This window comes from Nicotiana tomentosiformis, chromosome 11, assembly GCF_000390325.3.
Source record: "Nicotiana tomentosiformis chromosome 11, ASM39032v3, whole genome shotgun sequence".
NCBI classification, from domain to species: domain Eukaryota; kingdom Viridiplantae; phylum Streptophyta; class Magnoliopsida; order Solanales; family Solanaceae; genus Nicotiana; species Nicotiana tomentosiformis.
This window is the reverse complement of record NC_090822.1, coordinates 115,335,648-115,359,263: the sequence shown is the minus strand read 5'-3', so window position 1 is coordinate 115,359,263 and position 23,616 is coordinate 115,335,648. Positions and strand designations below refer to the sequence as shown.

The 23,616-nt window shown below is 37.9% G+C and overlaps 1 protein-coding gene and 2 long non-coding RNA genes across 4 annotated transcripts; 2 read left to right on the top strand and 1 right to left on the bottom strand.

Moving 5' to 3' along the window:
* Window positions 1–4,765: 4,765 nt before the first annotated feature.
* Window positions 4,766–6,946, top strand: LOC104094092 (exocyst complex component EXO70H1-like). The gene has a single exon (XM_009599951.3). It carries the CDS (start codon window positions 4,836–4,838, stop codon window positions 6,738–6,740), a length of 1,905 nt encoding a protein of 634 aa, XP_009598246.1. The 5' UTR covers window positions 4,766–4,835; the 3' UTR covers window positions 6,741–6,946.
* A 1,510-nt stretch (window positions 6,947–8,456) lies between these two features.
* On the top strand, window positions 8,457–13,242 carry LOC104094093 (uncharacterized). The gene is made up of 2 exons (XR_011412191.1): window positions 8,457–8,557; window positions 12,821–13,242. It is a non-coding gene; the product is annotated as an uncharacterized lncRNA (long non-coding RNA).
* Window positions 9,681–12,053, bottom strand: LOC138900874 (uncharacterized). Of its 2 annotated transcripts, XR_011412190.1 has the most exons (3): window positions 11,862–12,053; window positions 10,015–10,077; window positions 9,681–9,944 (listed from the first exon to the last, which is right to left on the bottom strand). It is a non-coding gene; the product is annotated as an uncharacterized lncRNA (long non-coding RNA). The 2 variants fall into 2 exon arrangements; XR_011412189.1 differs by having other exon boundaries at window positions 9,681–10,077.
* Window positions 13,243–23,616: the final 10,374 nt, after the last annotated feature.

Sequence of the window (23,616 nt, the reverse complement as noted above, 5' to 3'; positions counted from 1 at the left end):
TCACACGACAATAACTTTACCAGTGACGTCAAAGCTCCCCTTCACATAACACATAATATTTGATAAGGCAAAAACTCATTTTCCACAATTAAACAAATTTTCCCTTAACTGTAAGGAATGGTAGGATGGAAACATTAGAGTTTATAAACATTCCTTTTTTGTACTCCCTCTGTTTCAAAAAGATTGACACTATTTTTTTTATTAATCGTTTTAAAAAGATTGACATCTTTTAATATTTCCTTAATATGAAGCATTTATAGTCACATAAATGCTATGACAGGCTTAAGACCACAAGTTTCAAAAGTTTTACAACCACACAAACTCTATGGCTAATTTAAGACCACATATCTCAAAAATTTCAAAAGTTTGTGCCAAGTCAAATTAGGACAATCGTTTTGAAACATATAGAGTACTATCTCCTATTTCTATGCAAATTAAATATACCTGCTCACATCAACTATATATTCTCTGGGATATTTTTACCCGTGATCATTCAACTAAATATTAGTTTCACAAAAGTCACTCAGCTTTCATTTGTCACTTTAAAATAACTCAACTAATAGACTATAACTCTAAAGTCATTTTGGTTGTTCTCTCAACATATACCCGCCGGAAATCTGACATGGCAACTGAAGAAATCTACTAATTACAGTTTTAGAATGCCACATCAGCATCTAATATCCCATTTTTAAAATTAACCTATTACTTCTCTGGTCCACTTTACTTAATTCTTAGCCTTTTTTTGCGGTCCACAATATTTTATTTTTTCAGATATAAAAAGTAATTAACTTTTTTTTTTCCAAAGTTACCCTTGGAGTAAACATGCTAGGAGTATTTGTTGTATTTTCAATGGACAAATTAAGGTTAATATGGCAAATTAAGGAATTAAAAGGCTTAATTCCTTTATATGTGTGAAAACAACCAACAAATCAATTAAAATAGACCGGAGGAAGTATAATTTTGTCCAAAATTTAAGCAAAGCGGATTAGCGCAAAATTAAATCACAAATTAAGAACTTATAGGCCAATTATTTTTCATAACCTTAATTTGTGATTTAATTTTGAGCTAATCCGCTTTGCTTTAAGGTTGGACAAAATTGTACTTCTTCCGGTCTATTTTAATTGATTTTTTGGTTGTTTTCACACATATCAAGGAATTAAGCTTTTTAATTCCTTAATTTATCATATTAACCTTAATTTGTTCGTAGAAAATACAACAAATACTCCTAGCATGTTTACTCCAACGGTAACTTTGAAAAAAAGAAGTTAATTCTTTTTTATATTTGAAAAAATCAAATATTGTGGACCACAAAAATATTTTAAAAAATTAATTAAAGTGGACATGAGGAAGTAATGGGTTAATTTTAAAAATGGGATATTAGATGCTGATGTGGCATTCTAAAAGTGCAATTAGCAGATTTCTTCGATTGCCATGTCAGATTTCCGGTGGGTATATGTCGAGGGACAACCAAAATGACTTTAGAGTTATAATCTATTAGTTGAGTTATTTTAAAGTGACAAATGAAAGTTAAGTGACTTTTGTGAAACTAACATTTAGTTGAATGACCATAAATTACCCCTATATTCACTACTTATATAATTAAACTTTTAATATAATTCGTTCAAACGATTTGGTGGTCATTTGACCTGCTGAACAACAGTCGAATCATCATAAAAATGTTCTTAGCTTGGAAGATGACGATTGGAAAATGCCAAAACTCATCTTTGAGAAAAGTCAATGAAGTCAGAGGAAGGGACTTTTGACAAATTTTAATATCCACGTGTGCATCAACCACTTTCTATTTTCCTTCTTAAAACTGAATTCCTAGACGTATTCTATTCAACAATCTGAAGTGGCCTTTGTTTTTCTTCTTATTGTTGGTTTGACTAAACATTTCACACGTGGAATTACATTTAAATAGTTAGGCAGTACTTAAGGTGTATTCTTGGAAATTATGCTATTTAATATATTTTTTCTAAATCATATTTAGGAATTTAATTGAGAAACTTTGTAAAACGTAGTATTAGAGCATCTGATGAGACCATGGAAGATTAAAATTGGTGACAAATGTTGGGCAATTTATGTTGTGATTAATTATATTAAGATTAGTTATTCTAGTATTAGTAGTTATTTTGGTATTATTTTTTATTGGTTGTTTAACATGTTGTATTAGTTTTGGAATTGTCAATTTTACTACTTTATCCTGGAATGACTTATCCCGAGATTATTATTTCACCTTCTGGCAGATATAAGTTGTTTCAACACTATTTTTAATTCAAGGATAAATATTCCAGGATTAATAAGCAATACTAAATTTTTATCCCAAGATTATTTTTGCTTATTATCGTACCAAATGACCCCCGAGTAGCTTCTGTTTGTATAAAATTACATTATAATAACATTTTATGCACTTAAGCTTTTATATGCTTGCTATATCATAAACGACTTGAATTTAATCGTTCTGCTGCGTAGTTCGACCTCCGTTTGGTTTCCTACTAAACCTTCGTTTATTTATTTATTTATAGAACAAATATTCAGATTAAAGGTACTAGTCTTTAGGTCCACCCACAACGGTTCACTTTCAGAAGCTAATATAAAATCAAAATTATCCCATTACATCATTTAGTTGAAGGGAGATGAAAATTTAAAAACTCTAATCAAACACCATATTATTACTCTTCTAACATTGAAAGATTGCACGAAACTAATTAAAGTTGCAGGTTCAATTTCGCCTGTCTATTTAGTATAATAATAGATTCAAATAAGTATTAGAGATCATTAGCAACTTGCAATAATGCGACTAATTTATAATTTTAGTACTGATACGAGTTATCATCTGCACAGCAAGCAACTAATTATACGTAAGCAAGTGCAAGTAATTAATTAGACTTTTTGGACGAATGGCGCATTATTAATGTTTACTTCTCGTGTTCTTATTTTTCATACATGAATAAAGATGTCTACCAAATTGATAGGGGAAAAAATAGAAAATTTTATGTCTTGGTAAAATAATAATACATTATATAGGTTAGTGATCGTTTTGAGTATAATTAAAGGCTGACAAACAATTTATGTTGTCAACCAAGTTCAGATTAAAGCGGTTTAATTTGCAATTAGATGGTGGCTCCACGAGACTCAGCAATTAGAAATAGTTAAATTGGGAGGGAATTTGTTCCCTTTTGTTTGGAGTTTTGAGTGGAAAAAGTCTCACCTTATACTCTATAAGAGCAAAGTTCATTTTGAAGTAGTCTAACGCTAGCGTTATACATCAAGATTCTTTCTATAATAAAATAACTAAAATAATTAATCCAAATAGCCGCTCACCCTAGCACTTAAACTAAAAATAGATGGTGAATGTATAATATATGCGTAATTTATGTATTGCATATGTATAATTTTATATAATCTATGTATATGACTAAAAAAAGTAAACAATTAATATGACCGGTTATATGTGTAAAACCCCAGTATGAAGAAAGGGACTGACTCATTCTTTGGTTTGTAAGTCCAACTTATCTGCGAAGTAGTCATAACTCATGACACCAAATAAGATTATGATTATTATTACTATAATGCTAAAAAACCAATATGGGGAAAGATGGAATTCTTTAGCAATTATGACCAAATGATATGCGGGGTAAATATTTGCTATGGAAGTTTGCTTATTCATATATTTTTGACCCTTACCAAACGATAATATTGACCATCAATGTCAAACCAGAATTTTTCTCATTTATGCTCGTATTTTAATTACTCCGGCATTAATTTTGTACTGGTCTGTTTTAAAGAATGAATTTTTTATATTTAAAATAATTTAATTTAAATTTTTATTTTACTTTTAATGACTTACTTTTATAATTATAGAAATGTGCTATGATAATGTTTAAATTTGCAACTTTCAAAGTATTATTTTTATTTATCATACTTCGTATCCAATCAAACTACGTCACATGAATTGAAATTAATAGCATACAAAATAGTATCTCAAACTTTAAAAGAGCTTATATCTTGTGTTGTGTTATGTAAAAGAGCTTAGCAGTCTGGTTTTCAAATCAATTCAATGGATTTGTGTCATTTGTGAACAACGATGTAGCTTTTTAGGAAATTATCCTAGCAAGAAACAGCTGGGGTTGCTAACCGATAACAAATGTTTTAAGTAAAATTTTGCACATACGACGTATCTGTAAGATTTTAACTCTTTAATTATCAAAGTGGCGAGTGAATGAGCTTCGTAATTTTCGTAAAAATGTTTTAAAAGGCAATTTAATTTGTCTCTATCTCTCACCAGCAGAATAAATACTCTATCTGTTTCAATTTATATAGCTTCATTAATTAAGCACAAAGCTTAAGAGAGTAAAAAAAACTTTTAACTCTTGTTGTTTTAAGCTAAAGTCGTGTGTGATATAACAAAATATTCTTGATTTCTGTGGTCTCAAACTCTTAAATATATATATATATATGTGTGAGAAATTGGAGTTAAAAAGTTATTAAATATAGAATATAGAAAGAGGTATTCTTTTGTAAGAGACCAAAAAAATATAAAAACATCTAAAAACCAAGGTGGCAAGTGGAAGACCTTTGTAATCTTCGTAAAAAAGCCAATTCGGCTCTCTCTCAACAGTTGAATAAATCCAAACACAAAAAAAGTCAAATTTTAAACAATCACGCGTTGCTTTCCCTTTTCAATGCCGCTTTTAGCCTTCAGTCAACCTTTCTCTGCCACCTTTCTATATATACCCCTATCGTTCAAAATCCCATCAATCAACATATATCTTCTTTCTCAAAATCTCTCTCTCTCTCTAAAAGTTGAAATCTTTACTTGTGAAAGAAGCAAAATGAGGACTGGTTTTTTCTCTTCACCCAAACATTCTTCTACTACTTCTAATTCCCCTTCACGTCATACTACTTTTTCTGAAACTTTAATGGAGGAAACAATTAACGACGCTGGAGCAGTTATTAAAAGATGGGATTTAGACGTATCCTCTTCCAGTAGTTCTTACAATAGAGTCGCTAATCTTTTCAGAGATTATCGTGAAGAGGCACATCAATTTATTGATGCTGTAAACAACTTACAACATGGTATGCATTTTGTTATTAAAGAAAGTTCAAGATCCGAACTCCTTATTCAGGCTCAAAATCTCATGCAAATTGCTATGAAAAGACTTCAAAAAGAAATGTACACTATTTTATCTGGGAATCGTTATTTCTTAGACTCAGAAACTGTGTCTAATTCTCGATCCTCTAGAGCATCAACTCGGTCCAGTGTTTCCGACGAAGATGATGAAATTAATGAGATAATTGAGGCCGAGGTTTCGGTTTCAGGTACTCGAATTTCTGAGATTGACAAAGTGTCTGAACGTGTCATGGCTGATTTAAGAGCCATAGCTGATTGCATGATTGGTGCTGGTTATGGTGCAGAGTGCGTTAAGATTTATAAACTTAATCGAAAATCAGTTGTCGACGAGACCTTGTATTATTTAGGTGTTGAAAAATTAACCTTATCGCAAGTTCAGAAAATGGATTGGTCATCACTGGAGCTGAAAACGAAGAATTGGTTAAGTGCTGTTAAGATAGCAGTGAGTACTCTATTTCAAGGGGAAAAAATTCTCTGTGATCACGTTTTCTCTGCTTCTGATGCAATCAGAGAAACGTGCTTCTGCGAAATTGCTAAAGAGAGTGCACTCACGCTCTTTGCGTTTCCAGAAATTGTAGCAAAGTACAAGAAATTATCTCTAGAGAAAATGTTCAGTGTGCTTGATTTGTACAACTCAATTTCCGAGCTATGGGATGAAATAGAGTTGATTTTTAGTTTCAATTCATTGACGGCGGTGAAATCTCAGGCGGTAACGTCACTGGTCAAACTCGGCGAAGCCGCGAGGTTTATGCTCTCGGAGTTTGAATCGGCGATTCAGAAAGATTCATCCAAAGCGGTGGCAGGCGGTGGTATCCACCCTCTGACTCGGTACGTTATGAATTATCTCGTTTTCCTCAGCGATTACAGTGGTGCGTTTTCTGAAATAATCGTCGATTGGCCGCTGTCGATTCAATCGCCGTTGCCGGAATCTTACTTTCTCAGTCCAACTCCCGACGACGATGACTCGCCTTCTTCCGCCGTCTCCGTCCGCCTTGCATGGCTCGTCCTCGTCCTCTTATGCAAACTTGACGGCAAAGCTCAGCACTACAAGGATGTTTCGTTATCCTATCTGTTCTTAGCGAACAACTTAAACTACGTCGTTTCAAAGGTCAAAAAGTCAAACCTGAAGCTTTTGCTTGGATCCGATTGGTTATTAAAGCATGAAGCGAAGGTAAAACAGTACATTTCAAATTACGAAAGAATGGGATGGAGCAAAGTACTGACGTCATTCCCGGAAAATTCTACGGCTGAGATGTCTCCGCCGGAAGCAAGAGATTGGTTCATTAAATTCAATTCGGGTTTTGAGGAAGCGTATCGAATGCAGAGTTCGTGGGTTATACCCGACCCGAAACTCCGAGATGGAGTCAAAATATCGTTGGCTAAAAAAGTTATTTCCGGTTACCGGACGTTTTACGAAAAGTATCGGGAAACACTGAGAAGTGGCGGAGTGAAGTCAGTTGTCAGATTTGCCCCTGATGATTTGCAAAATTACTTCTCAGATTTATTTCATGGAACAGGGTCTTCAGAGCATGGGACGACGTCGTACAGCTCATCACATTCGTCGCCGTCAGTTTCAACGTCGTCATCTCCGTCACATGGCCGTTAAGATTTAACAGAAGAGATTTGTGTACATGGAATAGAATATTTTATTTAATTTGTTTATAGAATTTTGTGGTGTACTTGTACAGGAAAATTATATTCAAATCATTCATTTAATGTAGAAAACCACTTGATTCATATAGTTGTCTTTTAGATTTGGATGTTTTCTTTGATTGTGTTGTGGATTAATATAGGCTGGCCGTTTTCCATGGATTTGACAAATTCTAAGAGAAATTGAAAAGGTCACTCAACTCCCATCCAAAAATAATAAATGGAGTTAAATATAATACCTTTGTCTTTGCTCTAGGTTATTTTTATTTGACATCTATGTTTATCATATTTTCATTTGTAAACACTCAATTGTTAAAATTATTAGGGAAATGAAGTGATGATTCTTTATATAATCTTGAATAATTTTCATCTCGAATAATTTTAAGTTGAGTTAAATTAAAATTTATTTATTTTAGCACAATTAAGCCAATGCCAAAACAAATTTAATCTTCGTGAACCCATGAGAGATATCTGATGGGAATATTGCAATAATATTTTTTAAATAATACTTTGAATGACTATTGATAACAACAAACAAAAGATACACCTAAAGAGCACCGAATTGCACAACTACCTTCCAGAAAGGGTGCTGTAATTCTTAGGCCTCAAGACATTCACTAGTTACACAATATTTTCTGCAAAAATCCGCTACAATTGTGCACTTTTCCAGACCGTTTGAGTATATCTAATCTTTCTATAATTTTTTTTAAATTTGTGTGACTAACATCTTAGCATGTATAGTTGTTACCTTGAAAAGCTTCTAGTTTCTAGCTCTCCATGTGTAGTATATCAATGCTACCCATATAGATGTAATCTTTTCCTTCTTGAATTGCTTCCAATATTTTCTTTTATGTCTAATACTTGTTGTAATAATACTACAACAATATTATTATTTAGAAAATAGAGAAGAAATAAAGAAGGAAAAAGAAATGAAAACTTTCTATCAAAATGAGGAGAAGAAGAACAAAAAAAGAAAGAGAAAAGGACAGATAATGAAACCTTATCAAAACAAAAGAAAAAAAAAAATAGACAAATAATTATGAGAATCTGTTATGATTAGAGATTATTTGAATTTTAAGTGATTTAGCTAAGTTCTTAGTAGTCGTTAGTTAAGTATTTATTACGTCTATTTGAGTTCTTTAGTTTATGGTTTATGTTCAAAGAAGTCCATAATTCTATTAGTGGAATTGGACGGGTGTCAAGCTATTAGGAAGAGTCCAGAATCCAATGTTGGATACTCTGCTATTTATGCTGTCAATGTACTCGGAGGAAGGCACCCCGATATTGAATCAAAATTTTCTTTTTTCCTTATCTTCTTCTCTCTCTTTTCTCTCTATTCTCTCTATTCTCTTTCTTACTGGTAACAAGAGCAATCATCTTGTTACAATAGTATCAGAGCCGCCTGGGACTCAAACTTCAGCTACCACGGCCTCAAATTCAGAGATTCAAACTTTAAAACGGAGATGAGAGGTATGCGTGTGCAACTTTCTTTGTTTGTGGAGCATGCAAGCCAAAGGTTCGAATATATAAAAACGAACCAGAATCAGTTTCAAACTCAACTCGATGATGTTAAGGATGCAAATCGGAAGTTCGATTTCATTATCTCGAGCATGGACTTGTCGCAACGAGCTGTATCTAATTCGGTGATGCCATTTCCGACGACCAAAAGCACGGATCAAAAGCTCACTCCGATGACTTCTAAATCAGCTCAACTCACTGCGATAGTCATTGCTCACTCAGTTCAAGCAATAGCTGAAGCTGGAGGAGTTTCAGGTACTAAGAATTCTTTTCCCTTGAATCATACTCTTTTCACCCCTTCAACTTACCATATTCGTTGTGGTTTCACTTTAGCTCCAGCTCCAGTTTTTAATACCCACCTAGTTTTCAAAATCATATTTATTATTCTAGCTCCCCCTGTTAACCCTGCTGAGCCTAAAATAAACCAAAAAACTTTGAAATCAAAACTCAATTTTTCTTATTTTAATGGAACTAATCCTAGAGGGTGGCTACGAAAGAGTGAGAAATTCTTTGAGTTGTATGGCTAAGTTACACTTCAATGCATGTGAGGGATAAGGTGGATGATTTTAACAAATTATATAGATTGAGGGTGTAGACCAATATCAGGAAAGGTTTGAGGACTTGACAAGCTATATGACCATTATAAACCCTCTTTTGAATGAAACTTACTTTGTTTCCAGTTATATTAGTGTTCTCAAACATGAGCTTAAACCATTAGTTAAGCTGGCCAATCCTCTGACTATTATGGATGCTTATGAAATTGTAAAGTTATATGAGGAATCAATTTTAGCTCTCACTGCACATATTCCATTTAGAAATTATCAAACCCTCACCTATCCCAGACCATTAGCTATTACCTATCCAATAGCCCCACAAACTTTAAAACTTACACAACTTCCAGTACCAAATCAACCTTTGAAAATCACTTTTCTAAATCAGAGAGCTGTCTATAGAGCTCCCTTCAAACCAAATACTTTTGAGGTACTCAGAGCCCAGGGACTTTGTTTTAAGTATCGTGAGAAGTATGAGCCTAGACACTAATGTAAGGTTAAAACTCTACATGCCATGGAAGGGGTCACAACTGAAGGGGAACCAGAAATAGAAGAATTTTTGGATGTTCCTGAGACTTTGGAGGAACATATGGAGGAACAATCTGAGGTCTTCCTCAATGTAGTGATGGAGTTAAGTTCTCTGAAGGAGCCATTTCAACTATTAAAATAATGGGATGATGCAAAACAGATTTCGTTGACCATATTGATAGATAATGGCTTTACACTTTCTTTTATTGATCCACATATAGTAAATTATTAAAATTACCTGTGTAACCTATGACTATTACATTGAGAGTGGTAGTGGCTAATGGCCAAGTCATGAGATCTGATCAGGAAAGCTCTCTATTTAATTGAAAAATGCAAGATGAAATCTTTGCTTTTAAAATTAGGTTACTCAAGGCTGGGGGATGTGACATGGTCTTGGGAATGGACTGGATTGATATAGTAGCTCAAGTGGTCTTGAATACTAGACCTCACAGCCTGAGCTTCATGAAAGATGGCAAAATTGTGACCTTAATTGGAGTTAATGCTGGACCTGAGGTGATCCCAATTGATACTGAAGCTTTAAGAAGAATGTTGCATTGTGGTACCTGTGAGGTAATGGATGAATTATCTCTGACAACTACTGGTCTTATAGAAAAAGGTGAGAAGGAGACGTACCCGCATCGGAAAGGTTGCTATCAGTATACAATGATGTGTTCCAGGAGCCAACCGATTTACCACCTGAAAGAGATCGTGATCATGTTATCAACCTAATCCATGCTGCTTAACCTTTCAATCTAAGGCCATACATGTATTCTCATGATCAAAAGACTGCAATTAAATCTATTATCAATGATATATTGGAAGCTGAGACATTGATTTTCAGTCAATCTTCATTTGCCTCACCTGCTTTGTTGGTTAAAAAGGACTCAACTTGGTGACTGTGTTGTGACTATAGAAGGTTAAAAAATTTAACTGTGAAGAATAAATATTCTATCCCCATGATTGATGATTTTTTGGATGAGCTACATGGAGCTACTGTGCTTTCTAAGATAAATCTTGGATATGGTTATCACCAGGTGAGAATGAAGGCTGGGGAGGAGTGCAAGACATCCTTTAAAACTTATCATGGTTGTGGCAATTCAAGGTCATGCTCTTTGGATTAACTAATGCCCCAACCACTTTTCAATCATTGATGAATTCTGTGTTCAAGTAAAAAAATGAGAAAGTACATACTAGAATTATTTGATGATATACTAGTGTACAATAAAAGTATGACAGAATACTTGGAGCATTTGGAAATGGTACTTCAACTGCTAAGAAAGAACCAGCTATTTACAAAAAAGATCAAGTGTGAATTTGGACAATCACGGGCGGAATACTTAGTCCATGTCATTTCAGGCAAAACAGTAAGCACCGACCATAAAAAGGTATCAGCTATGCTAGAATGGCCACAACCAAGTTCTGTAAAAGAGTTAAGAGGTTTCCTAGGGTTGACTGGTTACTATAGAAAATTTATCAAGAATTATGCTCAGTTAAGTAAGCCTGTAACCAATTTACTAAGGAAGGGGAGTTTCAACTGGAATGAGGAAGACTACTGTAGCCTTCCAGTACCTTAAACAAGCTATGATAGTTTCTCCAGTTCTAGCTTTACCTAATTTCAGTAGACCTTTTATTCTTGAAGTGGATGCTTGCCACACTGGGGTGGGAGCAGTATTAATGCAGGATAGAAGGCCTCTGGCATTCCTAAGTCAGTCCTTAAGTAAGAGATACCAAGGATTATCTACCTATGAGAAGAAGTTGATAGCTCTACTTATAGCAGTAGACAGATGGGGACATTACTTGCACCCACACCACTTCATAATCAAAACAGACCCCTTCAGTTTGAAGTTCTTGCAAGAACAAAAAATCACAATATCCCTTCAGCATAAAGGCTTAACCAAGATGATGGGCTTAAGCTTTGAGATCTAGTACAAGAGCAAGAATCCCGTGTTTCTTTTGTTAAAATAAGGACAAATGGTTTAATTCGACATTTCCTAAGAATAAACTTAGTGAAATCCCCTATTTCATATATCAGAAAAAGGAATGATGGAAGTGGAGAATATTGTGACAGATGCATTGTCAAGAATAAATGAGCAACCACTTGAAGCTGATCTGCCACATTGTCTAGTGATAACTAATTTGCAGACTAATGGTTTGATTAAGTGATTGCAAGTTTTGAAGCATATGAGAAGGTGATGCAAACTATGACATTACTCAACAACAACCCTTCTACATTGGTGAATAACACTCTACAACAAGGTATCTTAAGGTATAAAGGGAAAGTTTAGGTTGGCAAACTTGAAACTCAAATATAGCAACAAATCTTAACCATTCACAGCTTTAGGTCGGGTGGTCATTCAAGAGTAATAACAACCTATCAAAGACTAAAAGAAATTTTCTAGTGGCATGCTATGAGAAATAATATAAAGAAGATAATTCAAGAGTGTGAAGTCTGTCAAAGATGCAAAAATGAACATGCTTACCCAGGATTATTACAACCTCTGTCAGTACCAGAGAAAGCTTGGGAGCATATATATCTATGAATTTTATTGAGAGCCTGCCAAAGTCAGAAGGGCAAGATACTATCTTGGTCGTGGTAGATATATACAGTAAATATGCACCATTCATTGCATTGGCTTATTCTTTCACTGCCCCACAGATTGTCAGGGTATTTATGACTATCGTTTATAAATTGTATGGTGTACCTAAGAGCATTGTATCTGACAAGGATAAGGTCTTCCTTAGTAACTTCTGGAGGGAACTTTTTAAGAATTTATAGGTACAGTTACGCTTCAGCTCAGCCTGTCATCCACAAATAAATGGACAGATTGAGAGAGTAAACAGATGCTTGGAGAATTACCTAAGATACATGACAGGGCATAGACCTAAAAAGTGGAATTAATGGCTCTCATTGGCTGAGTTTTGGTATAATAGTAATTACTACTCTACCTTGAAGATGACTCATTTCAAAGTGTTGTATGGATATGAACCACCACAACTCTCCGTTGAGTTGATTTCACAGACAAAAGTGGCTGCTATAGATCAAGTCTTGAAGGAGAGACAAATCATGGCAAAGGCATTAAAAGAGAATTTGGAAAAGGCTCAAAACAGAATAAAGGTGAATTCTGACAAGACGAGGACATAAAGAGAATTCAATGTTGGTGACTGGGTATTTCTGAAACTGCAACCCTATAGGCAGACCTCTGTGGCTGTAAGAAAGAGTTTGAAGCTGGCTTCTAAGTTCTATGGGCCTTACCAGATAGTGCAGAAGATTGGAGTTGTTGCACATAAGCTCAACTTGCCTCACTTCCAAGATACATCTTGTTTTCCACATTTCTCAGCTTAAGAAGAGGATTAGATAGCAAGTCATTCCATCTATTGATCCTCCAAATTGCTCTTCTAATGGACAACCTCTGATAGAGCCAATTGTTGTGCTTGACAGGAGGATGGTGAAGAAGGGGAGCAAAGCCAATACTTAGATTTTAGTGCAATGGGCTAACCTGCTGCCAGGAGAAGCTACCTGGGAAGATTGCAATTTCATAGTATCTCATTTTCTAGATTTTAATGAACCATTCAGGACAAGGTTCTGAAGAAGGATGGAATGTTATGATTAGAGATTATTTAAATTTAATTGATTTAGTTGAGTCCTTAGTAGTCGTTAGTTAAATCATTATTATGTCTATTTGGGTCCCTTATATTATGGTTTATGTTCAAAGAAGTCCATAATTCTAACAGTGAGATTGGACAGGTGTCAAGCTATTAGGAAGAGTCCAGAATCCAATGTTGGATTCTCTGTTATTTATGCTATCAATGTATTGAGAGAATGGCATCCCGACATTGAATCAAAATTTCCTTTCTTCCTTATCTTCTTCTCTCTTTTTTCTATCTATTCTCTTTCTTACAGGTAACAAGAGCAATCCTCTTGTTACAACATCTCTATAAAAAGACAAGAGCAAGGGACCAATGTACATTTTCTCTTTTTAATCATTTAGGTTTTATTTTTTCTTCCCTTTCTCTAGATAGTTCTTTTTATCTTATTGTCTATTATTTTTCTCAATATATAAGATTATAAGTTTATAATTGTAAAATATCTATCATACTCAGAGGTTGCATCGGGATTTGTACAAGAAAATTTCAAGATAAAAGATAACATAATTGGGATTTGAATATGTGATCTAAAATAATTTTCAACTCCTTCATCACTACATTAAAATTTTCTCTATTTCAAGGGAATTCAATTGTTCATATATTACAACATCGTAACAAAAATTTATTTTTACTTTATTTATGTAATATATTTTTACAGTAAAGAGGAATCAATTAAACCTCTTACGTCCATCTAGACTGATACTACCCTTCATTGTCAACATTCAGATCCAGCATGATGTTGGATTAAAACAAATATGAGGGATGAGAATGGAATTATGAGTTAAGTGATAATTTAGGGGTCATATTAGAAATTCACTTGTAGAATTATTTAGTAATTGGTATGACAAAATTTTAATATTTGTTTAGCTGAGATTGAGTATTCCAAATTTCAAAAAAAAAAAAAAAAAACGACGGATCGACCATCTAGAATCGACAAGGTATTACGTTGGATCTTCACCTCTAGACTATTTATTTGTTTTACTGTATATGAATAACTCCTTAAGTCTCCATTTACTCTATTTTATTCAACCTTACAATTATTTGAAGAAGTTATATTTTTATATTACAACAAAAATTTAAATAAATACCTTAAGTTTTTTATGAAGGTGGCGCTATAACTCTTTTTATGTAATATTGAAATACATCGATTTTATTTTTCAGAAGATGATGCATCATCCTTATGTGATATTATTGTATTTCTCATGCCATATTCTAAAAGTTGAAAGAACCATTCCACTTGACTTTAATTTCCATCTCTTTTGTAAGTTTATCATTGCGTCATTTGAGATTTTGAGTGTATGACTTTGTTTTTCTGATTATATTTATTATGAATTTTTAGTACTGCTCAGAAAGTTTATTTTGTTTAATTGATTACGTTCTGTTGTGTTAAAAATAAAGTTTGGCGAGTTGGGTCATAGGGCGGATTAATAAAATAGTTTTAATGAATGATTTTTTATTTTTTAAAAGGTCGAGTTAAAAAGGAATTGCCACATCAGCAAAAACAACCATAAAAAAAATAAATCACCTAAATATGTAGAGTAACTTTATAAGTAAATACAAAAATAAAATAATATTTTTGTTACAAAAACAAAGAAAAGTAATTTTCTTGAACAATATTCATTAATTGATTGACCGTTTGGGATGTCTAACTCCCAAAAATAAAAGACAAATATTAAAAAACGAAAGCTCAAGGAAAAACAAAGTCATCAGGAAAAGAGAAGGTGTTTGGATCTTCATCTTGTATCCACCCAAACTTCTCCAAAAAAGGATTAGTTTTATTTTTTGGTGGATAATTATCAATGCAATCTTTCCAAACATTTCCATCTCCCAAATCTCTTAACACTTCCCATAAACAACTTTTACACTTAAACCCTCCTCCAAACCTAATCATAAGCACTTTATCACCTTTATTTAATCTTTTTTAGCCTCCATATACCCCAATACATACCAAAGACTACTTGCTGAAGTGTTATCAAATCTATGTAAAGTCATTCTTGCTGGCTCTAAATCATACTCACTTAGATTCAAATTTGTCTCAACTCCCATCACTCACTGCTTTTCCTCCTGTATGAAGGCAAATATGATTCACGCCTGTTTTGAAATTGATCACTGGCCTAACTTCTCCTTTTGTTGAACCCCAATTAATTTTTCTCACAAGTGACACAATTGCAAATCTAAGTAATATAGGGTCACAAGTGACACAATTGCCGCCGACCTCTCTCCCACGACATCCGAGGCCCTCCTCTTATGAGGCATAAAATCCCCATCACCAGGCAAAGGCTCTTCGTCCTCATCTATAAGACGGTGCAAGGGAGAAGTCGATGTTTCCACGATCGAAGAAGGAATAGATTCGGACGCAACAATAGGAGGGACCGAGACACGAGCAGAATCAGTCGTAGTTAAAGAAGGGGCGGGAGCCGAGATGCAGTAGCTTTCCTCTTTCGGAACGAGGGTGCAGGAGATTTCGACCTCTGCGAAGATCCGTTAGCCGAAGCTAAGAAAAACTTAGGTAAAGAAAAATGCCAGCAAAGGAAACAAAAAGAAAAGAACCAAGACACCGATGATAAAAGGAACGTACAAGTCGAAGGAAAAGCAGGCCCAAACTTCTTAAAGAAACCTGACCACTCATGAATCCCTACGATGTAAGGGAGGAGTCGACCAACCCAGTCAAAAATGTGAGCGACCGAAGGGGGAGGCGAGGTCTTGGCTGCATGAGAAAAGGATAAGGGGTCAAATTTTCCGACCAAGCATAGGAGAAAAATCAGATATCTACAAGCAAGGAAATTAGGTACTTATGAGTATGATTCCAAGCCTCAGAAAAATCGTCGACGTTGGCCACCACGTCCTCGGTTCTGATGAAGAAGAAGTTGAACCAGAATTGGTGGTTGGCTTTGTTGTCCATCTTCACCACCAAGAACTTGCCTCCTCGGTGGCGAATATTTAACATCGCCCCCTATAAAAGCTAGTGGCAAACAGATGTATTAAATGCCGAAGTGTCAGTTCGACCTCGTTTAGCTCGGAAAATTAAGTAAGCATTTTTATAAGTTTATAAACGTACGGCGCGAGCTGAGCTGGGAAAATGCCGTAATAACAACAGAATTTCTCCGCCAACGGAAGGAGAGGGAGAGTGTAGCCGGCTTGGAAGGGGTAGGAATAGAAGGCGCAGTACCCAGAACGATGGACCTGCACCTATCCCACCCAGCCGGTATTAATTCAATGTGATTGGGAAGGCCAAACTTAGCCTTAAGCTCTTCCAATTCCTTCACCGTCATCACTAACCGAAAGTTTCCAGGGCCAGCTTCAGGTAATTTGGTGAAATCGAATCTGGAATTAGGGTTGCGAGGAGTCATCTTCTCCACAGACGGGAAAGTTCCATCCTCGACGGTGGCATGAACACTCTCATCATGAGGGGGAAACACCATTGCCAAAGGGACCACATCACTTTCCTCACCAGACTCAGAAGGCATGTTGGACATATTTTGATAAAGAAAAGAGAGGTATCAAATGACGAAGAACTAAGAACAATACGAATCACTAGAACTGAGAAGAGAGGTTCAAAGCAAAGAAAGAGCAAGAGAGTAATGAAGGATTTCGAAATAACAGAAAAGTTAAACCTCAAAATCGCAGCCAAATACCTCTATTTATAAGGGTCTTGGCACTAGGACCGAAAACGACTCTTCATTACTGGCACCGGAACCGAAGCGGCGGGTTCAATTAGAGGTTACACGTGAAACGAAGCAACGCATCGGCAATATGCGTCATAATAATACATGACATCATCCTAACTCGTGGACAACATAATTCCAATAAATCATCCGGGAAAATCGAAGCGTTTGAAATGAGCGGCCCACTTAGGGCCACGTTGCGAGTTTGCCGTAACCACCACGACCTGCACAGTTCGCTCGATTGTTTCGACCATAAAGAATAAGATCCACTCATCGAACCCGCCTGAAGCCGGCCTGAATAAATAGAGGGACTAATTGTACATGTCGAAATTTGTCTTTAGAATATTTAAGCCAAGATGGCACGAAGGGAAGAGTGTCCAAGTCGTCGTTTGTCGAAATGGCTCAAGGAGCAGTGAAGTATGTGGTTGAAGAGTCAACGAGAGCTTGTAACAACCCGCCCGGTCGTTTTGAGAGTAATAGTCCTGATCCCCTATTTACTATTTTCCCCGTACCCTTTTCTGCTTATGTGACTTGCCGGGAGGTTGTTGTTGTGGTTTTGGAGTGAATTGGGACACTTAGTCCCTAAAACGGAAGCTTAAGTCTTAGGATTTTGACCGTAGTTAGAACTGTATGAAGACGACTCCGGAATGGAGTTTCGTTGGTTACGTTAGCTCCGTTGGGTGACTATAGACTTAGAAGCGTGTCCGGAATGTGAATTGGAGGTCTGTAGCTAAATTAGGCTTGAAATGGTGAAAGTTAAATTTTTGAGAAGTTTGACCGGTAGTAGAATTTTTGATATCGGGGTTGGATTCTAATTCGGGAAATTGGAGTAGGTCCGTAATGATGAATATGACTTGTGTGAAAAATATGAGGTCAATCGGACGTGGTTTGATAGGTTTCGACATCGGTTGTGGAAGTTTGAAACTTTGAAGTTCATTAGGCTTGAATTGAGATGTAGTTCATATTTTTAGCATTGTTTGATGTGATTTAAAGGTTCAACTAAGTTCGTATGGTGTTTTAGGACTTGTTGGTATGTTTGGTTGAGGTCCCGGGGGTCTCGGGTGAGTTTTGGATGGTTATCAGATCAATTTTGGACTTGGAAGAATTTCTGGTGCTGGGTTGGTTCTGGTGTAATCGCACTTGTGCAAGGCTGCCCACAGGTGCGAGCAATATGGAGCAGAAGTGGAGTTGGGTGGATTGGTCAGGGGTCACAGGTGTGTGGATAAGGCCACATTTGCGATGCCCGCAGATGCGCAAGGCTGACCGCAGGTGCGAAGTGAGACCGTAGAAGCGGACAGGATTTCCGCAAGCATGCACTCGCAGGTGCGGCACCTTCATCGTAGTTGCGGAGGCAGAGGGGAATAAGTGGTTTGTGCAGAAGCGCTTATTTTTCCACACAAGCGCACGCGCAGGTGCGGAAATGCCTTGGCAATGTTTAAAACCGAAGGGCTTCATGATTTTTGTCATTTTGGACTTTGCAAACTCGGTTTAGGGCAATTTGTGAGAGCATATTCGAGAGATTTCTTGAGGGGTGTAACTCCACAGATTTCTCATCCACCGCGTGCTCCACTGGGTCCTCAGGCTATGATTCCAGCACCAGCAATCGCCAAACCTGCTCAGCTAGCTCGAGGTGGAGGTTGGGGAGGTCGAGGTCGCCCTAGAGAGGGAGGCCAGGTCAGGTATTATGCTCTTCCTGCTCGTACAGAGGCAGTTACTTCCGACTCTGTCATTACAGGTATTGTTCTGGTCTGTCATAGAGATGCACCGGTCTTATTTGATCCAGGCTCCACTTATTCCTATGTGTCCTCGTATTTTACCCTGTATTTGGGCGTATCTTAGGATTCTTTGAGTTCCATTTTTTATGTGTCTACTCCTGTGGGAGATTCTTTTGTTGTGGATCGCGTGTACCGGTCGTGTTGGATTGCTCTTAGTGGTTTTGAGACCAGAGCCGATTTATTATTGCGCAATATGGTAAACTTTGATGTTATCTTGGGCATGGACTGGTTGTCGCCCCATTATGCTATTTTTGATTGTCACGCTAAGACCGTGACGCTGGCTATGCCAGGATTACCACGATTAGATTGGAGAGGTACCTTAGAATATACTCCCAGCAGAGTTATTTCATTTCTTAAAGCTCAACGAATGGTTGAGAAGGGGTATGACGTGTATCTAGCTTATGTGAGAGATGCCAGTATTGATACCCCTACAGTTGAGTTAGTTCCAGTAGTGAGGGACTTTCCAGATGTGTTTCCAGCTGATCTTCCGGGCATGCCGCCCGACAAAGATATTGATTTTGGCATTGGTTTGTTACCGGGCACTCGGCCCATCTCTATTCCTCCGTATTGTATGGCTCCTCCTGAGTTGAAGGAGTTGAAGAAGCATTTACAGGAGTTACTTGATAAGGGCTTCATTCGGCCCAGTGTGTCACCTTGGGGTGCTCCTGTTTTGTTTGTGAAGAAGAAGGATAACTCTATGCGTATGTGCATTGATTATCGCCAGCTGAACAAAGTTATAGTGAAGAACATGTATCCATTGCCTCGTATTGATGATTTATTTGATCAGTTACAGGGTGCCAGAGTGTTTTCCAAGATTGACTTACGTTCAGGCTATCATCAGTTGAAGATTCGGGAGCCAGAGTTCCCGAAAACTGCTTTCAGGACTCGATACGATCACTACGAGTTTTTTGTGATGTCATTTGGGCTGACCAATGCCCAAACAACATTTATGCACTTGATGCACAGTGTGTTCTGACCCTATCTTGACTCCTTCGTCATTGTGTATATTGACGACATTCTGGTGTACTCCCGGACTCGGGAGGGTCATGAGCAGCACCTGATGACTGTGTTTCAGACCCTGAGATAAAAGAGGTTATATGCAAAATTCTCAAAGTGTGAGTTTTGGCTAGACTCAGTGGCATTCTTTGGTCATGTAGTATCGAGTGATGGGATCCAGGTGGATCCGAAGAAGATTGAAGCAGTGCAGAGTTGGCCCAGACCGTCTTCAGCTACGGACAACCAGAGTTTTCTTAGTTTTGGGGGGTATTACCGTCGATTTGTATAAGGTTTCTCATCTATTACAGCACCTATGACCAGGCTGACCCAAAAGAGTGCTCCGTTCAGGTGGACAGAGGAGTGTGAGGAGAGCTTTCAGAAGCTCAAGATAGCTTTGACTACAACCCCAGTATTCATATTGCCTTCAGGTTCGGGGTCTTATACAGTATACTATGATGCGTCACGGATTGGTCTCTGCGCGATGTTGATGCAAGACGGTATGGTGATTGCCTACGCGTCCAGACAGCTGAAGGTGCATGAAAAGAACTATCATGTCCATTACCTTGAGCTAGCAGCTATTGTTCATGCTTTGAAGATTTGGCGGCACTATTTGTACGGTGTCCCTTGTGAGATTTACACCGATCACCGGAGTTTACAACATCTGTTTAAACAGAAGGATCTTAACTTGCATCAGTGGAGGTGGTTGGAGTTGTTTAAGGATTATTATATCACCATTTTGTACCAGCCGGGGAAGGCCAATGTGGTGGCCGATGCTTTGAGTCACCGGGCAGAGAGTTTGGGGAGTTTAGCATATCTACCAGCAGCAGAGATACCATTGGCATTGGATGTTCAGGTCTTAGCCAACCAATTTGTTAGATTGGATATTTCTGAGCCGAGTCCAGTATTAGCTTGTGTGGTCTCTCGGTCTTCTCTTTATGATCGTATCAGGGAGCGTCAGTATGATGACCCCCATCTGCTTGTCCTTAAGGACACGGTCCAGCACGGTGACGTTAAGGAGGCCAACATTGGGGATGTTGGTGCATTGAGGATGCAGGGCATGCTATGTGTGCCCAATGTCGATGGGTTGCGTGAGTTGATTCTCTAGGAGGCTCATAGTTCGCGGTACTCCATTCATCCGGGTGCCGCGAAGATGTATCAGGACTTGAGACAACATTACTGGTGGAGGAGAATGAAGAAGGACATAGTTGAGTATATAGCTCGATGTCTAAATTACCAGCAGGTGAAGTATGAGCATCAACGGCCAGGTGGGTTGGTTCAGAAGTTAGAGATTCCGGAGTGAAAATGGGAGCGGATCACTATGGATTTCGTTGTTGGACTCCCACGGACTCAGCGGAGGTTTGATGGAGTTTGGGTAATTATGGATAGGCTGACCAAGTCAGCTCATTTCATTCCTGTGATGACTATCTATTCTTCTGAACAGTTGCATCGAATTTATATCCGCGAGATTGTCAGGCTTCATGGAATACCGGTATCTATCATTTCTGACTGGGGTACACAGTTTACATCACGGTTCTAAAGGGTTGTACAATAGGAGTTGGGTACCCAGGTTGCGTTGAGCACAACATTTCACCCTCAGACGGATGGACAATCCGAGCGCACTATTCAGATACTGGAGGATATGCTCCGCGCTTGTGTGATAGATTTTGGGGGTGCTTGGGACCAATTCTTTCCACTTGCGGAGTTTGCTTACACTGTATGAGGCCTTATATGGGAGGCGATGCCGGTCTCCAATAGGTTGGTTAGATCCGGGTGAGGCTAGGCTATTCGGTACAGACTTGGTTCAGGATGCCTTGGAGAAAGTTAAATTGATTCAGGATCGACTTCGTACAGCCCAGTCCAGACAGAAGAGTTATGCGGATCGGAAGGTTAGCGATATTGCATTCATGGTGGGAGAGTGGGTCCTGCTCCGGGTGTCACACATGAAGGGTGATATGAGGTTCGGAAAGAAGGGCAAGCTGAGCCCAAGGTTTATCGGCCCATTCGAGGTGTTGTGGCGTGTTGGGGAAGTTTCTTATGATCTTGCCTTGCCTCCCAGTCTAGCAGGAGTTCATCCGGTATTCCATGTTTCTATGCTCCGAAAGTATCACGGTGATCAGTCTCATGTGTTGGATTTCAGCTCAGTCCAGTTGGACAAGGATTTATCTTATGTTGAGGAGCCGGTGGCTATTTTGGACAAGAAGGTTCGAAAGATGAGGTTGAAGAAGATTGCTTCCATGAAGGTTCAGTGGAAGGGTCAGCCAGTCAAGGAGGCGACTTTGGAGACCGAGCATGATTTGCAGAGCCGCTATCCTCATCTTTTAACCACTTCAGATGTCTCTAAGCTCGTTCGAGGACAAACGATTGTTTTAAGAGGGGAAGGATATAACGACCCGGCCGGTCGTTTTGAGAGTAATAGGCCCGATCCTCTATTTACTGCTTTTCTCGTACCTTTTTCTGCTTATGTGACTTGCCAGGAGGTTGTTGTTGTGGTTTCGGAGTGAATTGGGACACTTAGTCCCTAAAACGAAAGCTTAAGTCTTAGGATTTTGACCGTAGTTGGTATTGTGTGAAAACGATTCCGAAATAGAGTTTCGTCGGTTCCGTTAGCTCCGTTGGGTGATTATGGACTTAGGAGCATGTCCGGAATGTAAATTAGAGGTCTGTAGCTAAATTAGGCTTGAAATGGCGAAAGTTGAATTTTTGGGAAGTTTGAACGATAGTGGAATTTTTTATATTGGGGCCGAATTCTGATTCCGGAAGTTGGAGTAGGTCCATAATGTCGAATATGACTTGTGTGCAAATTTTGAGGTCAATCGGATGTGGTATGATAGGTTTCGGCATCGGTTGTGGAAGTTTGAAACTTTGAAGTTTATTAGGCTTGAATCGAGGTGTAATTTCTGTTTTTAGCATTGTTTGATATGATTTAAAGGCTCGCCTAAGTTCGTATGATATTTTAGGACTTGTTGATATGTTTGGTTGAGGTCCCGGGGGCCTCGGGTGAGTTTCAGATGGTTATCGGATCATTTTTGGATTTGGAAGATTTTCTGGTGTTGGGCTGGTTCTGGTGTAATCGTACCTGCGCAAGGCTGCCCGCAGGTGCGAGCCCACAGGTACGAGCAATATGGCACATAAGTGGAGTTGGGTGGATTGGTCAGGGGTCGCAGGTGCGTGGATAAGGCTGCATCTGCGATGCCCGCCAATGCGCAAGGCTGACCGTAGGTGCGAAGTGAGACCGCAGAAGCAGACATGATTTCCGTAGGCGCGTACTCGCAGGTGCGGCCCCTTCATTGCAGGTGCGGAGGCAGAGGGGAATAAGTGGTTTGCGCAGAAGCGCTCATTTTTCCGCACAAGCGCACGCGTAGGTGCGAGCCCAGGCTCCGCAGGTGCGGAAATGCCTAGGCAGTGTTTAAAACCGAAGGACTTCGTGATTTTTGTCATTTTGGACTTTGCAAACTCGGTTTAGGGCGATTTTTGACAGAATTTTTGAGAGATTTCTTGAGGTAAGTCCCTTGTGCTTATTTTTTATCAATAATCTTACTTCCCCATTTATTTTTCCACCTAGTTAGGGTGTATTTAAGGTGAAAATTGGGAGTTGGAGGTTAGGGATTTGGTGAGTTGATTTGAGGAATTGAGTGGCGATTTGGTGTCAAATTTTGGTAATTTTGGTATGGGTGAACTCATGGTCGAGTGGGTATTCGTATTTTATGACTTTTTATACCCGATTTCGAGACGTGGACCCGGATCGATCTTTTAGGATGGATTTCTAAAGTTTTGTTAAAGTCTTGATTTAATAAATTAGATTAGTCTATTATAGTTGTATTTATGATATGTAATTATTTTTGGCTAGATTTGGGCCATTAGGAGTCGGATATTCGTGGAAAAAGTATTGTTACCGATTGATTGAGCTTGGTTCGAGGTAAGTGGCTTGCCTAACCTTGTGTGGGAGAAATTCCCTTACGATTTGGTACTGTTGTGATATGTGAGCGCCGTGTACGTGAGGTGACGAGTACGTACACAGGCTATTTTTTGTAAAACCCGATTTATTTTACTGAGTAGCAACTTGTTTTTCCTTAAATTTGAGTTATACCGTTTAAATGAGTATTAGTCTATTTTTCATTCTTATTTGAGCTATTCCAATATGTGTAGTTATCCTG